General features: G+C 46.0%; 1 protein-coding gene across 10 annotated transcripts in view; it reads left to right on the top strand.

Moving 5' to 3' along the window:
• Positions 1-4447: 4447 nt before the first annotated feature.
• Positions 4448-21236, top strand: part of BCL11A (BCL11 transcription factor A) — a 97113-nt gene continuing 80324 nt past the window's right edge. For 8 of the 10 annotated variants that reach the window (XM_060117242.1, XM_060117237.1, XM_060117241.1 and 5 more), the window contains exons 1-2: positions 4578-4632; positions 11574-11903. In XM_060117242.1, the coding sequence (XP_059973225.1) occupies positions 4578-4632; positions 11574-11903 (385 nt within the window). Of the gene's footprint in view, positions 4633-11573; positions 11904-21236 lie in introns of those variants that run through there. The other 2 variants (XM_060117235.1, XM_060117239.1) reach the window with 2 other exon arrangements.

Genomic DNA, 21236 nt, shown 5'->3' with positions numbered 1-21236 from the left:
AGGCAGACAGTGAATATTTTATTTGAATCTTGCAGTTTCCATCAGACCTTTTAACCCTTCATTCTCCAGCTCAGCCCGAGTCCCCTGCGCCAGCCGATCCTCCGCACGAAGGCTGGGACTGTATTAAGTCTCCCTCTTGGAGCTGTTTGTTGACCACATTCACGTTCAGAGCCCTGAAGCTAAAAGCACTTTACACCATAAAATAAAAGCACTGTCTTTTTTTCTAAAAGGTTACGTCTGGAGGCCACGCGGCTCATACTTCATACCGAAAACTACTGAAAGGACTATGAAATCCTCTATGATTTACACTCTCTCACTGCATTAGGGTATAGATCTACTCGACTCTAAAAATACGGTGGGTTTCTAACCGACGTGAATATATGTGCATTATTTCAGAAAGTCTGTTAGAAAACTTGTCAACACATTATAAAGCATAAAACAGGACTTGGCTATTAAGTACGAGATCAGAGGCAGAATATATACTGCAGGAAGTCCTGGGGAGTCTCCTCCGCGGGCAAGATAGAAAGGGGGAGGAGGGGAGGGGAGGGGTCGTCTGTTGGCCTGGAGTTTACACGCAATGTCGTCACCAAAGGTTTGGGAAAGAGCCCACAGAGCGTATTAGCTCCTCAGTGGAATCAGCAAAGGTTCTACAGCTCCAAATGAAGTTAACCGAACGGCCATAAAATGATTTTAACGTTGTCATAATTTATTATTTTCTGAAAGCTACTTTTGGAAAGTAAATATACTTATTGTGTATCCAAGTGTGCGCGTTTAAAGTGACCTTTCACCCCTCTACAAACCCACCTGCATCATTAATCAATACTTACGTAGTATTTTCAAAGCTCTTAAAACAACACATTTTTATTTCTTTAAACACACATACAAACCTTCCCCCTCCCCCAGTTTTGGGCGCTTTAGCGAGCATCCAGCAGCAATGAGGGAGGGGGCGTCACTCGTAGGGGCGAGCAGGAGGGACCGCGAGTGGGGGTCCGCGACGCGGAGGGAATCAAATGCCGATACACAGCCCTGGTTTTCTGGACTGGGTGAAATCAGGCTGGGGGAGGGGCGGGAGTGGAGGGCAGTTCCTGTTTCACTCTGGGCATTTTATGATGGTGAAATTAAATATATGTTAATAGTGGAAACGTCGCCACTTACCTCTCCATGGGCACCCAGGGAAAGCAGCTGCAAAACTGGGTTTTAAATGTTATGTTTTAACATGTGGTTTCGGAAGGAACCCCCTGGAATCTGAAACAAGTGCAGTAACATAGCAGACCTACTTGTAACTAAGTGCCTAATACGCTATGATTTTTTTAAAAAAAGAAAATCAATAAAATGTTGCCAGTTATTTATTGGAAATAACCACAGATAGCGGCCCTGATAGGGTGCCGGTTTTAGAGAGCACACAATTGTGTAATGAATTGTAATTCAGAAGACTGTTAAGTGTGAACCACAGAACCTTTCAGAGGTAATAAAGTCATTACTTTTTACACTACAGCCAACCCTGAAAAGCTCTATACACACCATTATATATAAATCATACATATATATTTCCACAACACACATTCACCCATTTATATACCTTTTCTATATATGAACTTTTATGGATGGATGGGAAAAATATTTAAATTTGAAAAGCTCGGTTCCGAAATAATGTGACTGACTCACTATTGTCACCTGAAGGGGCTTTTATTTTATTTATTTATTTTTCAAAGGCCTCCAGTTGTACTTTTTTCTTCCCTCTCCTCACCTTCCCTCCAACCATTCTCCTCCACGTCCCGCTCCCCCCACCCCTGCCCTGCAATAACATTCTTTTGGTCGCTCCAAGGCTAGTGGAACAAGACAAAAAAATAGACAGTAGTGGAAAAGAGATGCTGACCTGCTCTGAAGAACTCGTGAAAAAGGGGAAATGGTGTAACGCACACGCTACAGAGCTTTACTGCAAGTGAATCTTCCCGCTTCTTAAACAGGTTTTTATTCCCCCCCCCCTTAAACTGGAGGAAAACAATAACAACAAACCATATTTACACAAACCCAGTCCAGCCCACATCTCTCCTAATGTTGAGCATCAAAACCTCCTTTTCTTCCTTTGAGGGGCCCGAAGCTTCGCCGAGCTAGGCAAACCAGTTATTTTCTAATGGGTTTGAAACTTTATGAAGGCAACATATGAATAAACAGCCGCTGGCCGGCGCGGCTCGGAGATGGGTGCGCGCATGCAAGCCCGGGGCCCTCGCTTAAAACAATAAAGCCCCGCGCCGGGTAGGTGAATTTACGAAAACGACGTCCCTTAGACTGAGGAGGGGGAAGAGAAGACACAAGGGGTTGTGGAGCCGCTTGGAGGAGAGCGAAGGAAGGCTCCTCGCTCTGCAGACACACACTCACACACGTCCACCTGCAGCTCGGAGTGTCGCGGGCCGCGGCTCTCCGCCTCCACCCTGCACCCTCCGCGCCTCCCTTGGACCCGAGTCCATTTTGCTCTCCCCCCGTGCCCTTCCGGATCTGGAATCGCAGCGCGGTCTCGGCGTCGGCGTCGGCTGAGGCTACAGGGTGGCGCAGGCAGGCGGGGAGGCTGGGAGGCGGGAGACGCCGGGGGACTTTGCGGGCACGTTTCTGAATAAACTTTCCAATCGCAGGGGGTGCTGTTGCTGTACATTTTACGTAAAACTGAAAGTATCCCACGCCAGAGTGAAGCCCGCTTTTTGACAGCAGTAGCGCGCGCGCGCGCGCATTAAAGAGACAGGGGTTTATTTCCAACAGGTCTTCCCTAATTTCCTGGGAACGTCTGCAGAAAGGCCAGAGATGGGCTGCGGGCTCCGGGATGTGCGGCTCCGCCCGGGGCGCCCGGGGAGCGTGGCGCTGACCCGGGGCTGTCACCCCATCACTGTGGCTTCCCCGCTGCTCCCGCGAGCCAGTCGCTCTTTCTTCATTCCCCATTCTCTTTCCCCGGGTAACAGCACTGGACTAGTTGTGCTCTGCCCGTAAGAAACACTTTCTTGCCATTCCTCGGTGCTTTTGCAGTAGCTCTGGAGTGGGAGGGGGTGTGTCTTTCCTTGGGACCTGGCTTGGGGACCTCCCGCGGCCCCGGGAGCAAGTTCCCAGGCACTGGCACTCCCGGGACTGCCCGGGCTTTGTCCTCTGGCCGGCAGCAGCTCCGTTGAGGTGGACGCCTCGGCGCCTCCCTCGCCCTGGGTCCGGGCACTCCACTCCCGGGGCTGGAACCTGCCCCGAGTCCGGCTCCCTGTTTTTTATTCCTCGGCCTTTCTCTCCCTTTCCGCGACCGTTGAGAGCCTCGACTCCCTGCTCCCAGTTGCATTCAGACCCTATCGTTTGTCGGGACGTTCAGATCCCCGGCCCCCCTGCTTGGCCTGGGGGGCGCCCTCCCGGCCCTTCGGCCCTGGTCTGCACCGCTTCCCTCGCCCTTACCCCCTCTCTCCAGGCCGCCCGGGCTCCCGGAGGCCCCGGCGCTGCCCTTCCGGACCCGCAACCCTCCAAACTTGAGCTGGACTCTGCTTCGCCGCGCGCTCCTTCCCGCCTCCCCTTGCCTGCCGCGTAGCTGTAAGTTGGAGGCTCAGCTCTCAACTTCGGGTGATTTTTCTTTGCCATTCTCTCCTCGGGCAAAGTTTCCCGAGCGCAGCCGCGGCCTCAGGGCTTTTGCTTCGGCCCCCGGCGTCCGCACGCGGGGTGCGAGCGCGGCGGCGGCGGAGAGGGGAAGTGGGTGTGCGCACGCAGCAGGGTGTCCGGGAGCAACTCTACCTGGCTTCCCTCCGCCCGCGCTTCCCCGGCCCCTGCAGCCTCCCCGTACACTCTGGTTTTTGTTTGTTTGTTTGTTTTGTTTTAAAAATTTTAAATAATCTTTCATTTTAGAGTCCGCGTGCGGGGGTGGGGAGCAGGGCGCACGTCTTGCTCCCCACCCCCTCCGCCCCCGCCACCCCTTTCTTCTCTCCCGGCCACGCCGCTGCCTCGGCGCTTGCTGCGGCCACTGGTGAGCTCGCGGCCCCAGCGCCCCCTCCCCTCGGCCCGCCCCTCCCACGGGGGCCGCGTCTGGCGTCTGCGGAGCCCCCCGCCCCGCACCTCCCCCGCCCCGCACTGGCCATTGGCTTGTCCTGGTCTCTTTTTCATGTCCAGCCCCTGATGTGTGTCCATTGGTGTGAGCTTCCCCTTCCCTCCTCCCCTTCTCTCCTGCTCGCCCTGCCCATGTTTTGTGTGTCTCTGTCCATCCAGACTCCTGACGTTCAAGTTCGCAGGGACGTCACGTCCGCACTTGAACTTGCAGCTCAGGGGGGCTTTTGCCATTTTTTTCATCTCTCTCTCTTTCTCTCTCTCTCCCCCTCTATCTCTCCTCTCTCTCTCTCTCTTTTTTTTTTTGCTTAAAAAAAAAAAAAAGCCATGACGGCTCTCCCACAATTCATCTTCCCTGCGCCATCTTTGTATTATTTCTAATTTATTTTGGATGTCAAAAGGCACTGATGAAGATATTTTCTCTGGAGTCTCCTTCTTTCTAACCCGGCTCTCCCGATGTGAACCGAGCCGTCGTCCGCCCGCCGCCGCCGCCGCCGCCGCCGCCCGCCCCGCAGTCCACCATGTCTCGCCGCAAGCAAGGCAAACCCCAGCACTTAAGCAAACGGGAATTCTCGCGTAAGTAACCCAATAATAGTAATAATAATTATTAATAATCACAAGAGCGCGCAGGACGAGAAGCAAGAGAGAGGGGGAGAGAGGGGTGTGTGCATGCATTAAATTTTTTTTTTCACGAGAAAAAACCTCCGAGCGTCGGGATAAAAGAGATTAAAGGGAGAGGGGGAAAAAAAAAACCCAATCTCATCCCATCCCGAACCATAGCCGTATGTACACTTTTGGGATAGCACGAACCTTTTAATTTTATTTAATTTTACAACAATTTGACTGCTCCTCTTTCCTGCTTTCCTCTGCTTTATTTCGCTTTTCGAAAAGGAATGCAATGATTTCCCCTCCAGTTTTGCAAAATAATGGACAATGCTGTGGATGCTAACAACTCTCTTGCAAACCTAAGGGAGGGAACTGAAGGGAAAAGGGGGGTTGCTTCCACTCACCGTAGGAAGAGAAACGGGGGGGTGGGGAGCCCAAGTCTAAAAAAAACAATTCCCAGGGAGAAAAGAGGTGAGACTGGCCCTCGGACATCAGCGCGCTCACGGTCAAGTGTGCACCGGGAGGAAAGTAGTCATCTCCACAATAGTGAGAAAGTGGGATTGTGGGAGGGGGCCCCCGGCGCTCTGGAGTCTCCCGAGTCTGGAGAGGGACCGCGGCGGCAGGGAGAGCTTGGGCAACCGGGAAGGACGGGAGCAGCGGCCGGCGCTGCCGTCTTTTGTTCCGGCCCGAGGTGGGTGTTTGTCCCGCTGCCTTTTGTGCCGGCTCCTCGCGCTTGCCCTCCCGCGCCGCCGCCGCCGCCGCCGCCGCCGAAGGGCAGGGGCAAGGGACGGGGGCGAGCGGGAGAGGGAGAGAGGGCGCTCTGGCCGCTGCCGCCCGGGTTGCCGCTGCCCGCCCCTCCCGGCCGAACCTCAGTGGCGGCGAGAAAACGTGAAAAATAAAATAAAATAAAATAAATAAAATAGGGCAAAATTTCTTGCCCCAAAACAGAAGCCTAACGCTCCGCCGGCCGTTTTCTGCCACGCTCTCCTCTTTGACTCCCCCATCGCCCCCCTCCCAGCAAAAATCTCACAGTCTCTAATAGAGGGGATAAAATACAATTATCTCCTTCACCAAAACCTCTTTAGTTGCAAACTTAGAGCGCCGGCGGCACAGAGAGGGAGCGAGGAACTCCCTCCTCTTACTATTTTTTGGAAGATTTTCAAAAAAAGTGGAAGTGGATTTTGATTGGGAAAAATCTCGTGTCTGAATGTTTACAAGCACCGCGTGTGCGGGAGCCTCCTGCCAACAAACAGACAGAGGACCGAGCGCTGCGCGGCAGCCCGGGAGCGGGCGGCGGCTGCGGCCGGGCCTCGCCGGGGCCTCGCCGGGGCCTCGCCGGGCCTCGCCGCGCCCCCGCCCCGCCCGGGATCGCCCACCCGGCGCCCGCCGCCCGCCCGCTGGCACAGCAGCAGGCCGTGCAGCGACTCAGCGCCAGCCGGGTCGAGGGTCCTCTCTGACCCCCCAGCATAATGCCCAGACCTCCTCCCTGCCAACCCTACTGCGAAATCGGCTGGGGAGAAACTCGGCTTTGCAAAGCATTTTTATTCTGCAGAGCAGCCGTAAAAGCGAGTTCTGTCCGCCCCCTACCCCCGACGCCTCTAGCCCCCAGCTCGGGACGGCGGAGAGGTCACCACGTGCTTTCCCTGCCCCCCTCCCACCGGGACAGGCCACCAGCCCCCAGCTCCTGAGCGCGGCCAAGCCAGGTGGGGGTGGGTGGTAGGTGGTACGGGAGTAATATGTTCGAGTATGGTTTTGGGGAGTGTTCGACCCTGGGACTCCACGCACCCCTCCCTTGAGTTCTTGTCCTCTACCACGGGCCTGTGTCGGTCAGGGGGCCCTTGTGAGTCTATATTGGGGGTGGGGGTGGGTGGGTAAGTGGGTTGCTGTCTCCTGGCTAACAGAATGCGCCTGGAAAGGCAGGCGGTGGGCACTTAGGAAAGTTTGGCTGCAAGGGAAAGAAAGGAATGAGAGGGCCCACCTCCTTCCCCCTCCTCATTCATGACCCTTATTTTAATTTTTGCTGCAATTTTAAAGGACCACCCTATACCCAGTTCTGTATTTTTTAAAGGGGTGTGTGTGTTTGAGGGGGGTGCGCAGAGGGAATTGAATTTTTCACTGGGCCCTGGAACTTGTCACACACTTCGAAAGCTCCCCCGCCCGGGCACGTTGCGGGGCCCTCCCTCTCCCCACCCCCGCGCATCCCTCCCTCGCCGCTCTCCCCCGCCCCCCACTCCCCCGGCCGCGCCGGATGCGGAGCAGACGCGGCGCGCGGCGGTGTGAAGTTACAGCCCGGCCAGGTACCGGCGGGAAGGAAGGGCAGTGTTCGCAGCACTCGGGAAAGCTGGGCCCTTCTTCGGAAGGATGCATCGGGGGCTCCAAGGACGGACTGAGGCGTGCAGTCCGGGCTGCTCCCCCGTCCCCCACCCACCCTGGGCCCATCCGGAGATATTCCAGGCTGGGTGGGTTATCCCCCTCTCGCCGGGTCTCGGCTGGCTTAGCGTTGAGGAACCAGTTTGAAGGGCGTGCGGTGGTCTAATTTTCTGGGTGCGCAGGAGGGAGCGGGAGCCATTCCGGTCTTCAGGACCCCCTTCCCCTCCCCGCCCCCATCCTCCGCTTCTTGGGCTGGCTGAGCCATTCGGTCGCTAGGAGGCAGAACAAGATCAAGAAAGCTCAGCGAACTTGAACCTGTACCAGAGCCTCCCCCACCCCCGCTCTGCATTTCTCGGCCGGGAGGGAAGAGCTTTGCGAGGGTGGGGGTGGGGGAAACGGACGGTTAGGCAGAATTCCCTTTCTCCCCCCTCCCTCCCATCACCCCTTATGTCTTTGTTCTTCATTTTGACTTTAAAAATGCTTCTTGCCAGGGCTGCAGAGAAGCGCGCGGCCGACACCCCCGGGCTCCGGGAGTGGAGCGGGGTGCAGTTTTCGTTCTCTTTCGGGCGGGCATTTTTGGTAGGGAGGAAAGGGGAGTGCGCGCTCTCCGGCTTCGGGGCAAGGCCAAAGGGCGGGATCCTGCAAGTTTGCACTTAGTCTCCAGGTTCACTTCTTCCACCCCCTCACCCCCATGCAAAGGGCGGACCGAGGCGGCCACAGCGGGCTTGCAGGGCTGCTCTGCAGCCCGACCCCCCCCCCCCCGGCTCGTCCGCCTCCTGCAGCTCTCGCCTTGAAGCCCGAAATCACAACAATAGTAATAGTTATCATCATAATGATGCGGGCAAGCGGCGTCATTAATAATGAATAACCGCAGCCGCCGCCGCCGCGCTGCGCACACCGGTGCCGGGAATTGCGGGAGAAACGCATTTGCAGAGATCCCTCAAAGTAAAAAGTGTGAGCCTCTGGACGCAGAATGAATTTCAGGACCCGCGCTTTTGGTGTGTGCGTTGATACCGAGACAGCACCAGGTTAACCTGCCGAGTTTTCCAAGCCTCACTTCCCAGTTCTCCAACTGGTGGTCCTGGGGAACCGTCGTCACCCCGCGGCCAGGCAGGACCGCCGTGGAGGCAGCAATCGGGTCCCCAGGCTGCCCGCCGCCTCCCGCCCCGGGTTCCCGGCCCCACGGCCCCGCGGCAGCCGCTGCACGTGTTCCCAGCGAGCGCGGCCGGAGCCTGCGGCCAGCACGCTGCTCGCTTTGTGCCTCAGAGTCCCGGCGCCCAACTTCACTTTCCGCACTGCCCACCCCCGCCGGGCCCCCTGCCCCCGGCCTGTCGCCCCTGCCTTCGCTTTTGTTTCTTTGCTTTTTCTCTCAGCATTTCAGCCTCGGTTTGCTTCCTTACCCTGTTAAGACAATCAAAGGGAAGGACTTGGAAAGCAAACTTGAAGGCAGAGCGCTCTTTCCCCCTCCCCCTCCCCCTCCCCAGCAGCCCTCGTTTCGCTAGCTCCTTCCTCCTTCCCTACATTTCTTCTAAGGCTTTTTTTTTTTTTTTTTTTTTTTTTTTAATTTATTCTTTTGCAACTGCAGAGAGAGGAAGGAGATCTCAGTCAGCCGCTGGGGCATTGAGACGTTTCAGTCAGTCTTGCTGTTTGAACGCAGAAGCATTTTATTTTCAATTTCTTTTTCCCCTTGTAGAGAATTCGCGGCTAATTATTATGATTATTTGCCCACTCCTTTCCACTTCAATCCTGGACTCCCCGCTTTGTAGCCAGAGCTTAGGCCGGAGCTTAGAAACGGTGGTTGTGTGGGAGGGAAGGAGGATGGAATTGAATTGAGGGAGGGGGTAAAATGGCTGAGGTTAGGAATGTTTTTAGGGAAAGGGGAATTTGCATTAAAATACAGAGAAATTATCAGAGCCCAGAAAGGAAATGTTGATTGCCACTGAGAAAAGATGTCAATGCAAATCAGTAGACTACAGCAAGAGAATTGTATTTTCATATTTTCTTTGTGCCCCACTTCGTCTGATTTTTAATAATATAGTAGCAATGATAAAACATTTTGGTATTTCTCTGAACATCACTAGCCAAATGTTTAGCAGGGAGCCTGATGTTAACCGTATTTCATACATTAGGATATAATTCTTGTTAATTAGCAATAATTTATGTTAAGAGCATAGAAAATGTTGAGGTTATAGGTTTTATATCTGTACATTTGATCATCTTGTTATTTTCAAGAACTTTGCCTCCTATAAAATTAATTAGGTGAAATGTGGAGGTGTAATCAGCAACCTCTGAATTACCACTTCATTTCCTGGTTTTGATTGTAAATCAGTTCAGTCACTACATTTAGAAGACTTTAACCAAGTCTGTTTTGTACCACATTACCTTTAACTGTTTGATAACTAGGGGAATATCTCCTTTTGCTCCCAAATAATATTTCCATTTTCAGAAATGTGTCAGGGCTTGGGAATAAAAAACAAATCTTAACGGTGGAGTTTAAAAACATGTTTTTATGCAAAGGTTCTATGTACTACTAACTTTAATAAAATGAAGGATTTTTCCTGAGTCTTTCTTCACTCTGTAAACCTCAGAATTTGTAGTTAATGCTGAACAACAACAACAAAAGCCACATTTGTTAATGTGTACTTAAAATTCTTAATTCACATAGGAGGGATCTTGGAGAATGACTTCCTTATTCAGTTCCTCACTTGGTCACAATGAAAGCAAATATGAGAAAAATGACATAGAAGCACAATGCAAAAGCTTTCTGTTTGTCTCCTTTTATTTGAAAAGTATGCATGTGTATTTATCTTTTGGTCAGTATGTTGGGCAAAGAAATATAAGTGCTTACTTTGCTGTCTTTATTAGTAGGAATATAACCTTCATATTCCTGTGGTGACCTTATGTTAAATTAGGAGGAGTACCAGAGGCTAGAAATTATGACATGTCCTACTTGAGCACAGGTGCAGCTAGGCAGGGCTCTCTCAATATTATTTCACCCAGCACATCTGGGAGTTACTCCAGATCTTCCCCCTCAATATTCAGTCTGGATAGGGTTGAAATAAATTTAACCTGAGTTCACTGGATTTTTGCACTTTATCAAAATCTGTTCCAATATTCTACACTCAAATTAAAATCTATTTTTTGATTCTCTGTGGCTTTAAGTTCATTAAATGTGAAATTGGCAGCTTGCTAAAGAAGGTCAGACTGATTAACTGTTTAAGACTTGTACATTTTCTGCTTCAGTTTTATTAACTGGCAGCATCCTGGATATGTTTCGTATTTTGTAATTTTGTGTGTGTGTGATAGAGTAAGCATAAGGTTTCAGGAGCAGAGACTTACCAACTCTCTTTTCCCCTTTGGAAGTTTAAAAAATGATAGAAGCTGTTCAAATAGATGCTGGAGTATTTTGGTGCACGGTTAAAAAAAAAAAGAAGCAGGAATGAAAGACATATCTACCTTGTTATACCATCCACTGGTGATTATGTGTGCAGAAATAGTCCCATAATGAAGCGTTCTGGAGCTCATTCAGAAAATTAGACAACTTTGACAACATTAGGCAAAGTATTTCAAGTCTAAAGAAAGGACTTCTCAGCCTTGATCTGAAATGTCGCGTTTGCTTGACCATTCTGATTTTTACGTGATGGGGGCCACCAACTGCAAACATGTTTAGAATATTTTAGACATTCCTTTCTTCAGAATGAAAAAATGACTAATTGGCTTATTTTCTTAAGTACTCGAAAGTATCCCATTTAGCTAATGTGTCTGAGAAGAATTGCCAGTGAATTTGGTATTTCTTTGATTTTGTGGCACTGCTGAGAGTGAGATCAGAAAGGTTTTTGGCAGTGTGAATTATGCTGCGTTATGATTATTATTTAGATCTGTTTCACAGGTGAATGCAGTCTTTTTCTTATTACGGCAGTGTAAATGTGGCACATTTTCTGTGTGATGTAGTAGCTTTCTAATTTATGAAGCCATGTCTCTGTATATTTAGAGTTTATATGTTCACACACAAAGGGTGTGTGTGTGTGTGTGTGTGTTTATTCACCTCTCCTTTTATTCTTGGGCACAATAGACAACTTACTCTATATGAAAAAGAAATAAATTTGGTTTCAATCCATGTTTTTACCAGTTTTTTGGGGAGTAGTTATTATTTAAGCTTACTTTATGTTTCTGCGTTAACTATTTATTTAACAGTCACATTCTTTCTAAACTTACAGACCAGACACATTTGGGGTGTGTGTGTGTGTGTGTGTGTGTGTGTGTGTATGTGTGTATGTATGTGTGTTTTCTCTGGAAGTATGCAAGTCAGGCAGTTTTCTTTAAATATATGATGATTTGCCTCATTGATAAATTTGCTTTCTTGTTGACAGTTTCCACATCCGTGTACATTTTAGACACTCACATTTTTCTGGGCATTAAATGGAGGAGGCTAGAAACCCTTTACATAATGTGCTGGGATGGGATGGGGTTGAGAATGTATTTCCCCGTATTCTCTCCTTTCTGGCACTCTAATAATTGTGCTTTTGTTTCTTCAACCACAGCCGAACCTCTTGAAGCCATTCTTACAGATGATGAACCAGACCACGGCCCTTTGGGAGCTCCAGAAGGGGACCATGACCTCCTCACGTGTGGGCAGTGCCAGATGAACTTCCCATTGGGGGACATTCTTATTTTTATCGAGCACAAACGGAAACAATGCAATGGCAGCCTCTGCTTAGAAAAAGCTGTGGATAAGCCACCTTCCCCTTCACCAATCGAGATGAAAAAAGCATCCAATCCCGTGGAGGTTGGCATCCAGGTCACGCCAGAGGATGACGATTGTTTATCAACGTCATCTAGAGGAATTTGCCCCAAACAGGAACACATAGCAGGTAAATGAGAAGCAAGGAGAAAAGCTGTTTGCATGTTTTCTTTTCATTTTCGGAGGCGCTGTAGCCAAGCACTAAGGAGTGGTGAAGTGCTTTCTGTATTTCTCCATGTGACTGTCCATGACAGCCCTGTAATGTTAAAATAATCATTCCTATTGCTTATGTCCAGAACACACAAAAATAAATATTTTCCACTTCACCGAGTCAGATGTAGGCAGAATAGGTTACACACACCTGATACCCTCTCTCTGGATCTGCTGATTCTGAATTTCTTTCCTTTTCTCTCCCCTTCTCATTTTTAAGTGTTGAACCTTACTACACCTAGCCCAGTTTCCAAGGTCCATTTCCAGCCTTGGTGACAAGTCAGAGGCAAAGTGGCGTATAGGCATTTGTAGTTTGGCCAGTGACCTGTTTGAGTCAGAATACCTGATCAGACCTCACTAGGGGTGCCGTTTGTTCTCGATGCTTCCATGAAGTTGGGTGGGCTGGAAGGGCATTTTGGAGGGGCTGGAAAGAGTTAACTGAGTTTCAGGGCTAGCCTTGGATCCATATTGGCTGTCAGCCCGTATGGGGCTGTAATTAAACACAGCCCCGTGGTGGGATGACACCGTGACCTTGACTTTAAGATGCCATTTTCGACTGGCCAGGCCAGAGTAGAGAGGGCAGTTGCTGAAGCGCACAGACATGCTTACTCGAAAAGTTTAAGGGCATGTTGGAAATTTCAAAAGGTTGGTTTGACAGGAACGGCTGCTCCCTGCAGCCTGCCTCCTCAGCTAAATGATAAATGCTTCTCTGTGCTCTCTCTCGTCTCTGATGTGGTTTTGACAGATGTATCTTGATTTTGTTTGTGGTTTACACAACCACATGTCACCCTTACAAATGTCCAGTCCAGACTTCCACTGTTTCTGCTATAACGTAATGTAAAAATTCTCTTGGAAAAATATATACACACATTGAACAGCTCTGCTTCCTTTGGTTAATTTTAGCAGAAAGGTAGCTAGGGGTGTGGGTTTCTCAACAGCTCAAGGGAAAAGGAATTAATGGCTAACAGAGGGACTTAAATCCCTTCTCTAAGTGATAAACAACAACACTGTACAGCGACCCTTAAAACATTTTTAAAAATGAAACAACGGTGATTTAATGTACAAGATGAAGTGAATGCAGATTCTGTGGTAACAAAACCGGCATGCCTGTCGGTTGGTCGCTCCCCTCTATTTCCCCTGCTGCTGCCCCCAAAAGGCAGACGGTTTGTTCAGTTTTAGGAAGGGTAGTGCATACAATCAATTGATTCATTGGAACTTGTCCCTTCAACCTAGTTTGACCAAAGAGCTGAACTGTAGTGGGTCAGTAGTCCAGAGGGGATTAAATGTCGTAGTATTTCTCCTCCCCCACTCTGGAATTTGATCATTAAAATCAAACATGGCATTTTTTCTTTTTTCTTCTTCTTTTTTTTTTTTTTACTGCTGTCTGCAACAATACTCATACTTTTCCTTTAGTGAAATGAGAAATCTGCTGCCAGGGAAGGTGCATTCACAAAATATTTTTCTCGAATCTACCACATGTAGCTTATATGACATGCAGGTTAAGATTTTATCCACCCCTCCCTGCCCCCCAGCAGGATATGGCAATGACCATTTCCATGTGCTGTCTTGTGACTAGAAGGAAAATGAACAGAAGTGTAAGGCATGATTAATGAAGCAAGAGCAAGCGGAAGGGGATTTGTCGTCTTAGGAGATCCAAAGCCTTTCTAAATCACCAAATATGGAGTAACACTTGCGTGATGTAACATCGTATTTACATATCGAGCTGCTCGTTTAAAAGACAAAACACAGTGTCTGTCAAGCAAGAATTAAAACCACACTTCTTACTGAGGTCCCAAATAGGTTATTCAGTCTCAGATTAACCAGCTTGAAAATTCTGTGCCTCTGTACTTAGAGGAGGAATCTAAAAGCTGGGGGAGGCTCTATAGTGAAGGCTTTTTGCTGTCTCAGTTGTAAATCTACGTAGGGAAGAAGAGATATTTTCCTTAACTCTGGTTGTCATAAAGGTTCTTTTTTTTTTTAAGGACTAGTGCAGTAAGAGAGCTCAAAGAAACCCCCCAAAAAGCACATTTAAAATATATTTTATAGGGCTAATGCTAAGTAATTACACTGAGATGAAGAGCTACCTAAGCTATCTAAGATATTCAATGGGTGCACCAGTGCTGCGACCCAGGTGAGGTAAACCTTTCACTCACGAATAATTACAAAGTCTTGATTCCTTTCATTGTGTTTAATCACCTGTTCCCACCCTGGAATTGGCTGAACATAAATAGCGTGGTCACATCGCAAAGCGAGATGTCAGTAACTAGAGTCACGACTTTTCATAATTCACGGTAATGAATTAAGGAGTTTCCTATGGTGAAATTAACATTCTGCCATCGCACATAAATTAAGATGCCCTGGCCCTTAGGTGCCTCTGAAGCAAAGTTCTGGAAGACGGCTGTGTATTCCCAGCCCATTTCCCTAGAGCACGTCTTCACAACTCCAAGTCTGCTTTTCTTTTTACAGTGAGGAAGGAAACAATAAGAGTAATCATTCAGTAGATATTTTAATTGTGTCACAAAAAGAAAGGAGAAGCAATGCTCTGTATTAGGAAAGAGATACATTGATGAATCTCTAGAAGAATATGCTTGGCAACCATATAAAAGGTAGTTATTTAAATGCGCTGTGTAGGAAAGGCCTTATTAAAGTGATGTAAGTTGGATGTGAGCTTACTGTGTGCTCTATGCTGTTTTATAGGCAGGAAGCTGGAATCAAACAGTGACAGATCTTCTTCCTGAGATAAATAAAGCTTAGAATTTGGGGCTTTCACATAGGAGATTGAGTGTTCTTTAAAACTTCAGTAAGATGGTGTGGGTTTTGGCTGTACATAGGCCTCTCAAAGCCGAGTATTTTTTAGAAAGGATGATTTTTACCTGGTTGAATACACACGTATATGTTGATCCGTTTTTTTTTTCATTTTATTCAAAATATTGTGTGATTGTGATCCACTGAGACCACTGAAGTAGTACTAATTTAACTGGAAATGGGCAGGTTATATTGTGCAGGGCCCAGTTCATCAATGTTATGTGTCAGATATCTACCATCAGATATCAGCAGCCTTTGACTGGCAGTCAGGGCTTTTAATTAGGGTTTTGTTTTGTTTTCTAGACTCATATTTTATGAGGGGGGAAATATTCATTGAAGATTAGTGACTGTGGAGCTGCTGTTCACTTACAGAAAAGGCCAAAAAATATTATCCCACAGTGTCAGCTTTGAGGTTTTGGCTATTGCACATAGAAATCTTTAAATTAGGGTTGGGCTGTCATAAAGTTAGCTTTTTGAGAGAATGGGAGAAAATATGATTAGTCCTGTAAAGTGTAGTGAAGTCTCTTGCTATTGATATATAACATTTTTCCTCTTTAAAATCATGAACATAGACACTGATATCAGGGCACTGAAAAATTATTTGCCTAGACAATACACCTCATACCCAGATAATAATATGTAAGACAGAAGCTCTGTGAGAGGAGAAATACTAATTCAATCCAGAAATATATAAGCATGTTACTTAAAGGTAAATCAAGTATAACATACTCATGCTTTTTAGAATTTAGAAACTCAACTTTCCTTTTCTTTTTGTACCCATTTGAATTCTTTCTTATCTCAGACTGAACTGGAAGATGTACTTTATGGTATAATTGTAAATGAGACTATAAATTATAGTATCCTATTATAACCTCTTATTTTTCATTTCTCTTTATTTGTGTGATTCTGAATAAAAACCACTGACTTCTGAAGTGAATTTTTAGCATGGCAGCTAAAACAAACAAACAAACAAAACCCCAGTTTACTGGTGAACAATTTATTTAACCTTCACATCCAGAGACTAAAGAATATTGTTTCCTAATAAATACCTAGGATTTTCACTGGGAGCCTGTGTTTGTGGGACCATTACCCAAAGGCTCATGTTCATGAGACTGGGAGTCCTATATACAAGATGTATTTGTAAATAAGACAGAGAAAGGTTGTGAACTGGCAGCTTGGATGTTTTGTCAAAGTACAATGTGAGAGAAACTCTTTCTAAGACAAATTGTAAATAGAACTGTCACAGCGATTGCATGATTGAGCTGCAGAAGTGTCTTACAATTGTTGGCATTGTCAGAGGACTTTTGAAAGCTTAATTAAACGCAGTGGCCCCCATGGCTGCTAAATTTACTTCGGCAAGCCAAAAAGAAAAAAAAATCTACAATGTGGAAGATCCCAAAGATCCCAAAGTTCTTCCGATGTTACCCTTTCCGTGACACAGAAAAGATGCATTGTGCATTTTCCTAGTTGTCTTTTATAAATAGTTTTGAGAATAGGGCCATGTGATATGAAGATCATCCTGTGTGTGATGTGGAGATTGTGTTAGTTTTTCTGTCTCCTGCTGTTACAGACAGTTAATGTAAAAATGGCCTTCTATTGGAAACACAAATATGTATTCACTTCAAGAACAGGAGGAGAGGGGGAAAGTTTCCCTCCCATTCTCTGTGTTTATTCTATGAAAGCTTAAAAAACAGTGCTGTAATTTCTCAAATCACCCAATTCCTCGTTGTATTGCAAGTTGTGTCTTTTACTTTTAAAGGACCTGAAATCTGTTTTGCACACCTTTCTCCTGGTGAATGTGGCATTTAATTGTGGAGCTGCCCATGGGCTGGAAAATGCAAGTGAGTATAGACACGTGCAGGCAGCGTCAGGACAGCAAACTTTAAGCTCAGGGAAGAGGTGAATTGGATGCATATTAAATGGCACATTTTAGAATCCTGGAAAATCATTATTGTCACACTGCAGCCTTAGTGCAGTTTGGCTAATGTGGGGGGGGGTACTAAATTGAAGTATATAACAAACGTGCAAATCCTAGGGAAGCATTTTTCAGAATTTTGTGATTTCTTAGTGAAAGTATTTCAAAAAGGAGAATAGGTGAATGGTGGCCTTGTACACTAGTCAGTGAAAAAAAGAAGAAAGTTCGGCTTTCGTTTGCGGGGAAAATATGAAATTTAACTGAAGTAGCACAGCTAGGGAGATGCACCGAGATTGCGTCACTTGATGTTAATTTAATCTACTCTGGTTGCTCTGTTCACACCCTTATTGCACAAAGAAATCATTTGACAAAATTTACCCGAAGCCCAAGTCTGTTTTTACATACAGTAGTACCAGCTTTGTGCAATAAAAGTCACTTAGCATCAAACTGGACCCAGCCTGGCACCTTGCCACTTTTTTAGCAAGAGATTTAATCACCAAGGATCTTTAGTACCTTTCTGCTTGTTCAGATTTCATTTGGGTCATGGTTATGTCAGCAGTGTTGTTATTACAAGGATTAAGAAAAAAGATTTAAACTTAGGGCCCATTTTTAACACTATCTCAAATCGAACAGGTTTTAATTTTATGTGTCAATTTGGAGGATATTAATAAAGTTCATAAAATATATTCAGACTATATAATTTAATGGATAATGACTAGTATTTTTATTTGTAATACCAATAGAAAATTGGCATCGTATCCCTCCCTCCTCTGTTCTGTCCTCCTACCCAGGTAAATAAGCATCCTTAAACTGCTTCTCCCTTTTACTCCCAGGGGTTAGAGCTCTGGCCAATATCAGTAAATTTACCTTTGTAATTTGCCATGTAGTTTTTACAACAATGACCTAATTAATTTGAGCACGGACCATATTATTGCTAGTAGAGTCATTTTCTGTCACAAACTTAATTTCTAGGAAATGTAACCTGACGAATAAGAATGCTTGAGCTCTCCACATGTGCTCCTAAAGACCAAAGGCAGATTTAAAATAATAATAAAAAAATGCCAGCATTATTAAAGCTAGTATGCTTGATGCCAAACTCAATTTGAAGCCAGTAAACATCAGACTGTATTTCTAATCAGTTTTAGAATGTAACGTATTCCATATTGGGTTCACTGGAATTTGTCTCTCTGCTTTTTACTGGCCAGCTGCACTCCCTATGCATTTTTAAAACATTTCAGCAAAGGCTTTTGCTGTTCTTAGCAGGGTTAGTAACTTAGGGTCTATTTCTGAGCTCATTCGTCATTCTGCGATGGCATTGAGTTAGGTTGGCAAGGGAAGGATTTGAGGCACGGGGGGTGGTGAGGTCACTTCTGACCCCAGCAGGGAATAGGTGAGCTTCATTTGCCTTTACAATAGGCGCACAGCTACTGCACCTTGGAAGATCTCTCAGGTGCCGCTCAGATGGGCGCATGTAAATGCCCTGTCAGATGCGGAGCTGGAATATTAATGCTTCTTCCACCAGCGCACCATAATAAAGCTGTACACAGCCAGCTTAGTATGCAGCTAGTCTGGGGAATTGTGTAAACTTAGATAGCCCAGTGTGAAAGACAGCGATGTAAAAATGCTGGATATGCCACAGTTTCCATTCTTGTTCTCCTTTGATCTATAGCAAAATGAAAACATCATCCTTTCCTCCTCTTGGAGTTGTCTCCCCGACTCTGCCACCTCCCAATCCCCCACCCGAATTTTTTTGCATGTTCTGGTATGGAGAAATGCGACATAATTTGTTTCATATGGTTAATTACAGGCATTTGAATATTTAAAATTTTAAATAGCCACAGTTCCAGGTTTTCCTGTTAAAAGTATGTGATTTGAACAAAGGGAGTACAGTGTAAATATTTGTGGTGATTTGCAACACCCCTCTTTCCCCATTAAACACACACACGCACACGCGCACACACAGACATTCAGTTTAAATCTAGCGCTAACTTAAAGGACTTCTGTATGTTCATTTGTACTTTTTTTTTTTAACCAACTCTCAACTGGAACTCCATTAAAATATTTTACCATTATTTTTGAGTCCACTGTTGCTTGAGGTTTTAAAGAGGATTTTTATAATGTGTTCATTTAAGAGTATCAACAGCTGTCAGAACCAGTTGTGGTAAATCCACAAAACATACAAAGAAAAATACACACGTTTCCTGAAACAAAACACTCGGAAAAATAAGCTGCCAAGAACTGGCGAATGAGAAGTTTGCAGACAGGGCACCGGAGCGTTTCACCTCTCGGTTCACCCTGGAGACTGATGTGATCGGATCTGATGCAATGCCGCTGGAAGTCTTACCTGCACAGGTTGCTGCTCTGAGCTAGCACCCTGCACAGGGGCCAGGCCAGGCCACAGCTTGCTCCCACTCTGCCCTCCTTTTTTCTTTTTGATCTCTTTAGATAGCTAAAATACCAAGTTCTTGGTGTGCTAAACAGCAAATTATACCCACTGAAGGTGAGATGATTAGGTTTAAACTTCCTCTAAAAGAGGCGAGAAGACTCCGTGCACACCCTTTTCCAGATAGGGTTCTCAGCCTGTTATTCAGAATTTAATCGGCCCCGCCAGGGAATTCCCAGTGGGGACCTGGAGCAGGCATGTTGGTGAAGGGGATACCTGGGGACCTGTGGTCACTCACAATGAGTTTCTGTTTGTATCTTTGCTGTTGTTAGCATTGGCAATGAACAATTACACCTACAATTTGATTTTAGTTTTTGATAGAGGTGAGTCCACGGATTAAAAACTACCATTAAAATGAAGAATGGAATTATTGTGAAACCTGCAAAGGTGCTTTCAAAAAGAACACAGGTGCTGTGGTGTCCCCCCTTTCTCCACTTTCTATTTTATTTTGGAACTTTCTAAAAAACACAGGGAAGCCTTTTGCTAAGCATCGGGGCATTTACATTTATATTCATCAGTTCATCTTCTTGATACGTAATGATGCATAAAAAGCTGCAGAAAAAAAATCACATCTGTCAATTTTTAGGGAAATAAGGTGTAGCTTGGATTCTTACCTTAGCTGGAGCACAGGGTACTACATGCCACGTCTGCTTTTTAGGTTTTAAATATGGAGTTTCTCTTTGGGTCAAAAAAAAAAAAAAAAATCTGAAGCATTTCCTTTTACCGACTCAGGGGATACCATGATTTCGTGATTTATTTACGTTTTGGGGCAGCTTACAATGAGCCATTTACTGCTTATTTTAGCCCCCTCTCCCAAGTCTTTGAGTTCATAGTTAAAACAATGCATTAACCAATGTTAAATTTTAAATTTCATGAGTTTCTCTCTCCTACTCCATCCCATTCTAAGATTAAAAAAAATTATTCTTTTACATTTAAAAGTGAACACTAGCTACTGAAGAACGATTTAAAGACTGAGAAAAATTTTAATAATAAATTGTAACCTTCTCACGTTATGTTTTTGTTATGTTAAGGGGAAAAAATCAATAAGGAAAAATTTAATTCTGATAAAGATACTCTTGGATCTTTGAAAACAACTGCTGTCCTTTTAACTAAAACATTTGAGCAGCTTCAAAGACTATGTATTTCTTCTGATCTTAGAGCTGTGTGACTGGTAGCAAGAAAGAAAAAAAAATCTTATTCTACATACAAGTGGATTGCTTAACAAGTCTGCACAGACACGTACTTGTTTGTACAATAGAGATAAAAATTCCTGTATAAAAATAATTCAGCTGCTGACAGCAGGCATTGTTGTTGGACCTGTCTTTTGTGCTTGTCCCAGCTCCGGGCCCCCTCCTCCACTATCTGCTTGGGGCAGCTTGCTGCCTGCAGACTCCTGACCAGAAGTTAATTGCTATATATTAAATATATAGGTATTGTATCTAAAGAGGAATGTCTCAAGCCTTCCTATATGCATTCCACTCTACTTTCTGATGTGACTGCGGCATTGCCAGCAGAGGGGTGGCAGGCAAACGCTCTAATAGGGAAAATGACTTGAAGGCAGTTAGGGGAAATTTGGCCTTCAAGTCCCATTTGCTCTGCAGTGTAGCATCGGTTTCTAAACTTTTGTTTTTAATCTAATTCTGATTTACTCTGTCACATCCCATATCAACCCTCATTGAACTCTACTCATGTAGAGTAACATTAGTGTCAGATGGAATTGGTCAGGACTGCAGACCTGTGGTTCATACAGATGGTCGTGAATGTGGGTTCTGTGCAGCTTTGCATCCTGTTCTTTCTAACAAACGTTAAAATGTGGCACATTTCTGAGCAGGTCCCATGGGTAAGAGAGTCAAGGAATTGGGGATAGTACCTGAGGTTTTCTCCCTTCCCTCTCCTCCTCTTTCCCACTTCCTTGATAATACCTACATTTCGGGTAAGATCAACTCCAGGAAAACTGAGGCTGGGGCGGTGGAGAAAGGGGGAGAAGGGTGGCAGAGAGAAGCTACTGGAATATTTTCAGTGGGGGTTCAAACACAGTCACCAAAGCAGAGAGCCCTTTGGGTCCAGCTTTGGAGCAATAAGCATGGGCA

This window comes from Mesoplodon densirostris, chromosome 14, assembly GCF_025265405.1.
Source record: "Mesoplodon densirostris isolate mMesDen1 chromosome 14, mMesDen1 primary haplotype, whole genome shotgun sequence".
Taxonomy (NCBI): Eukaryota; Metazoa; Chordata; class Mammalia; order Artiodactyla; family Ziphiidae; genus Mesoplodon; species Mesoplodon densirostris.
Note: the sequence above shows the minus strand (reverse complement) of the source record. Positions and strands in the feature narration are given on the sequence as shown.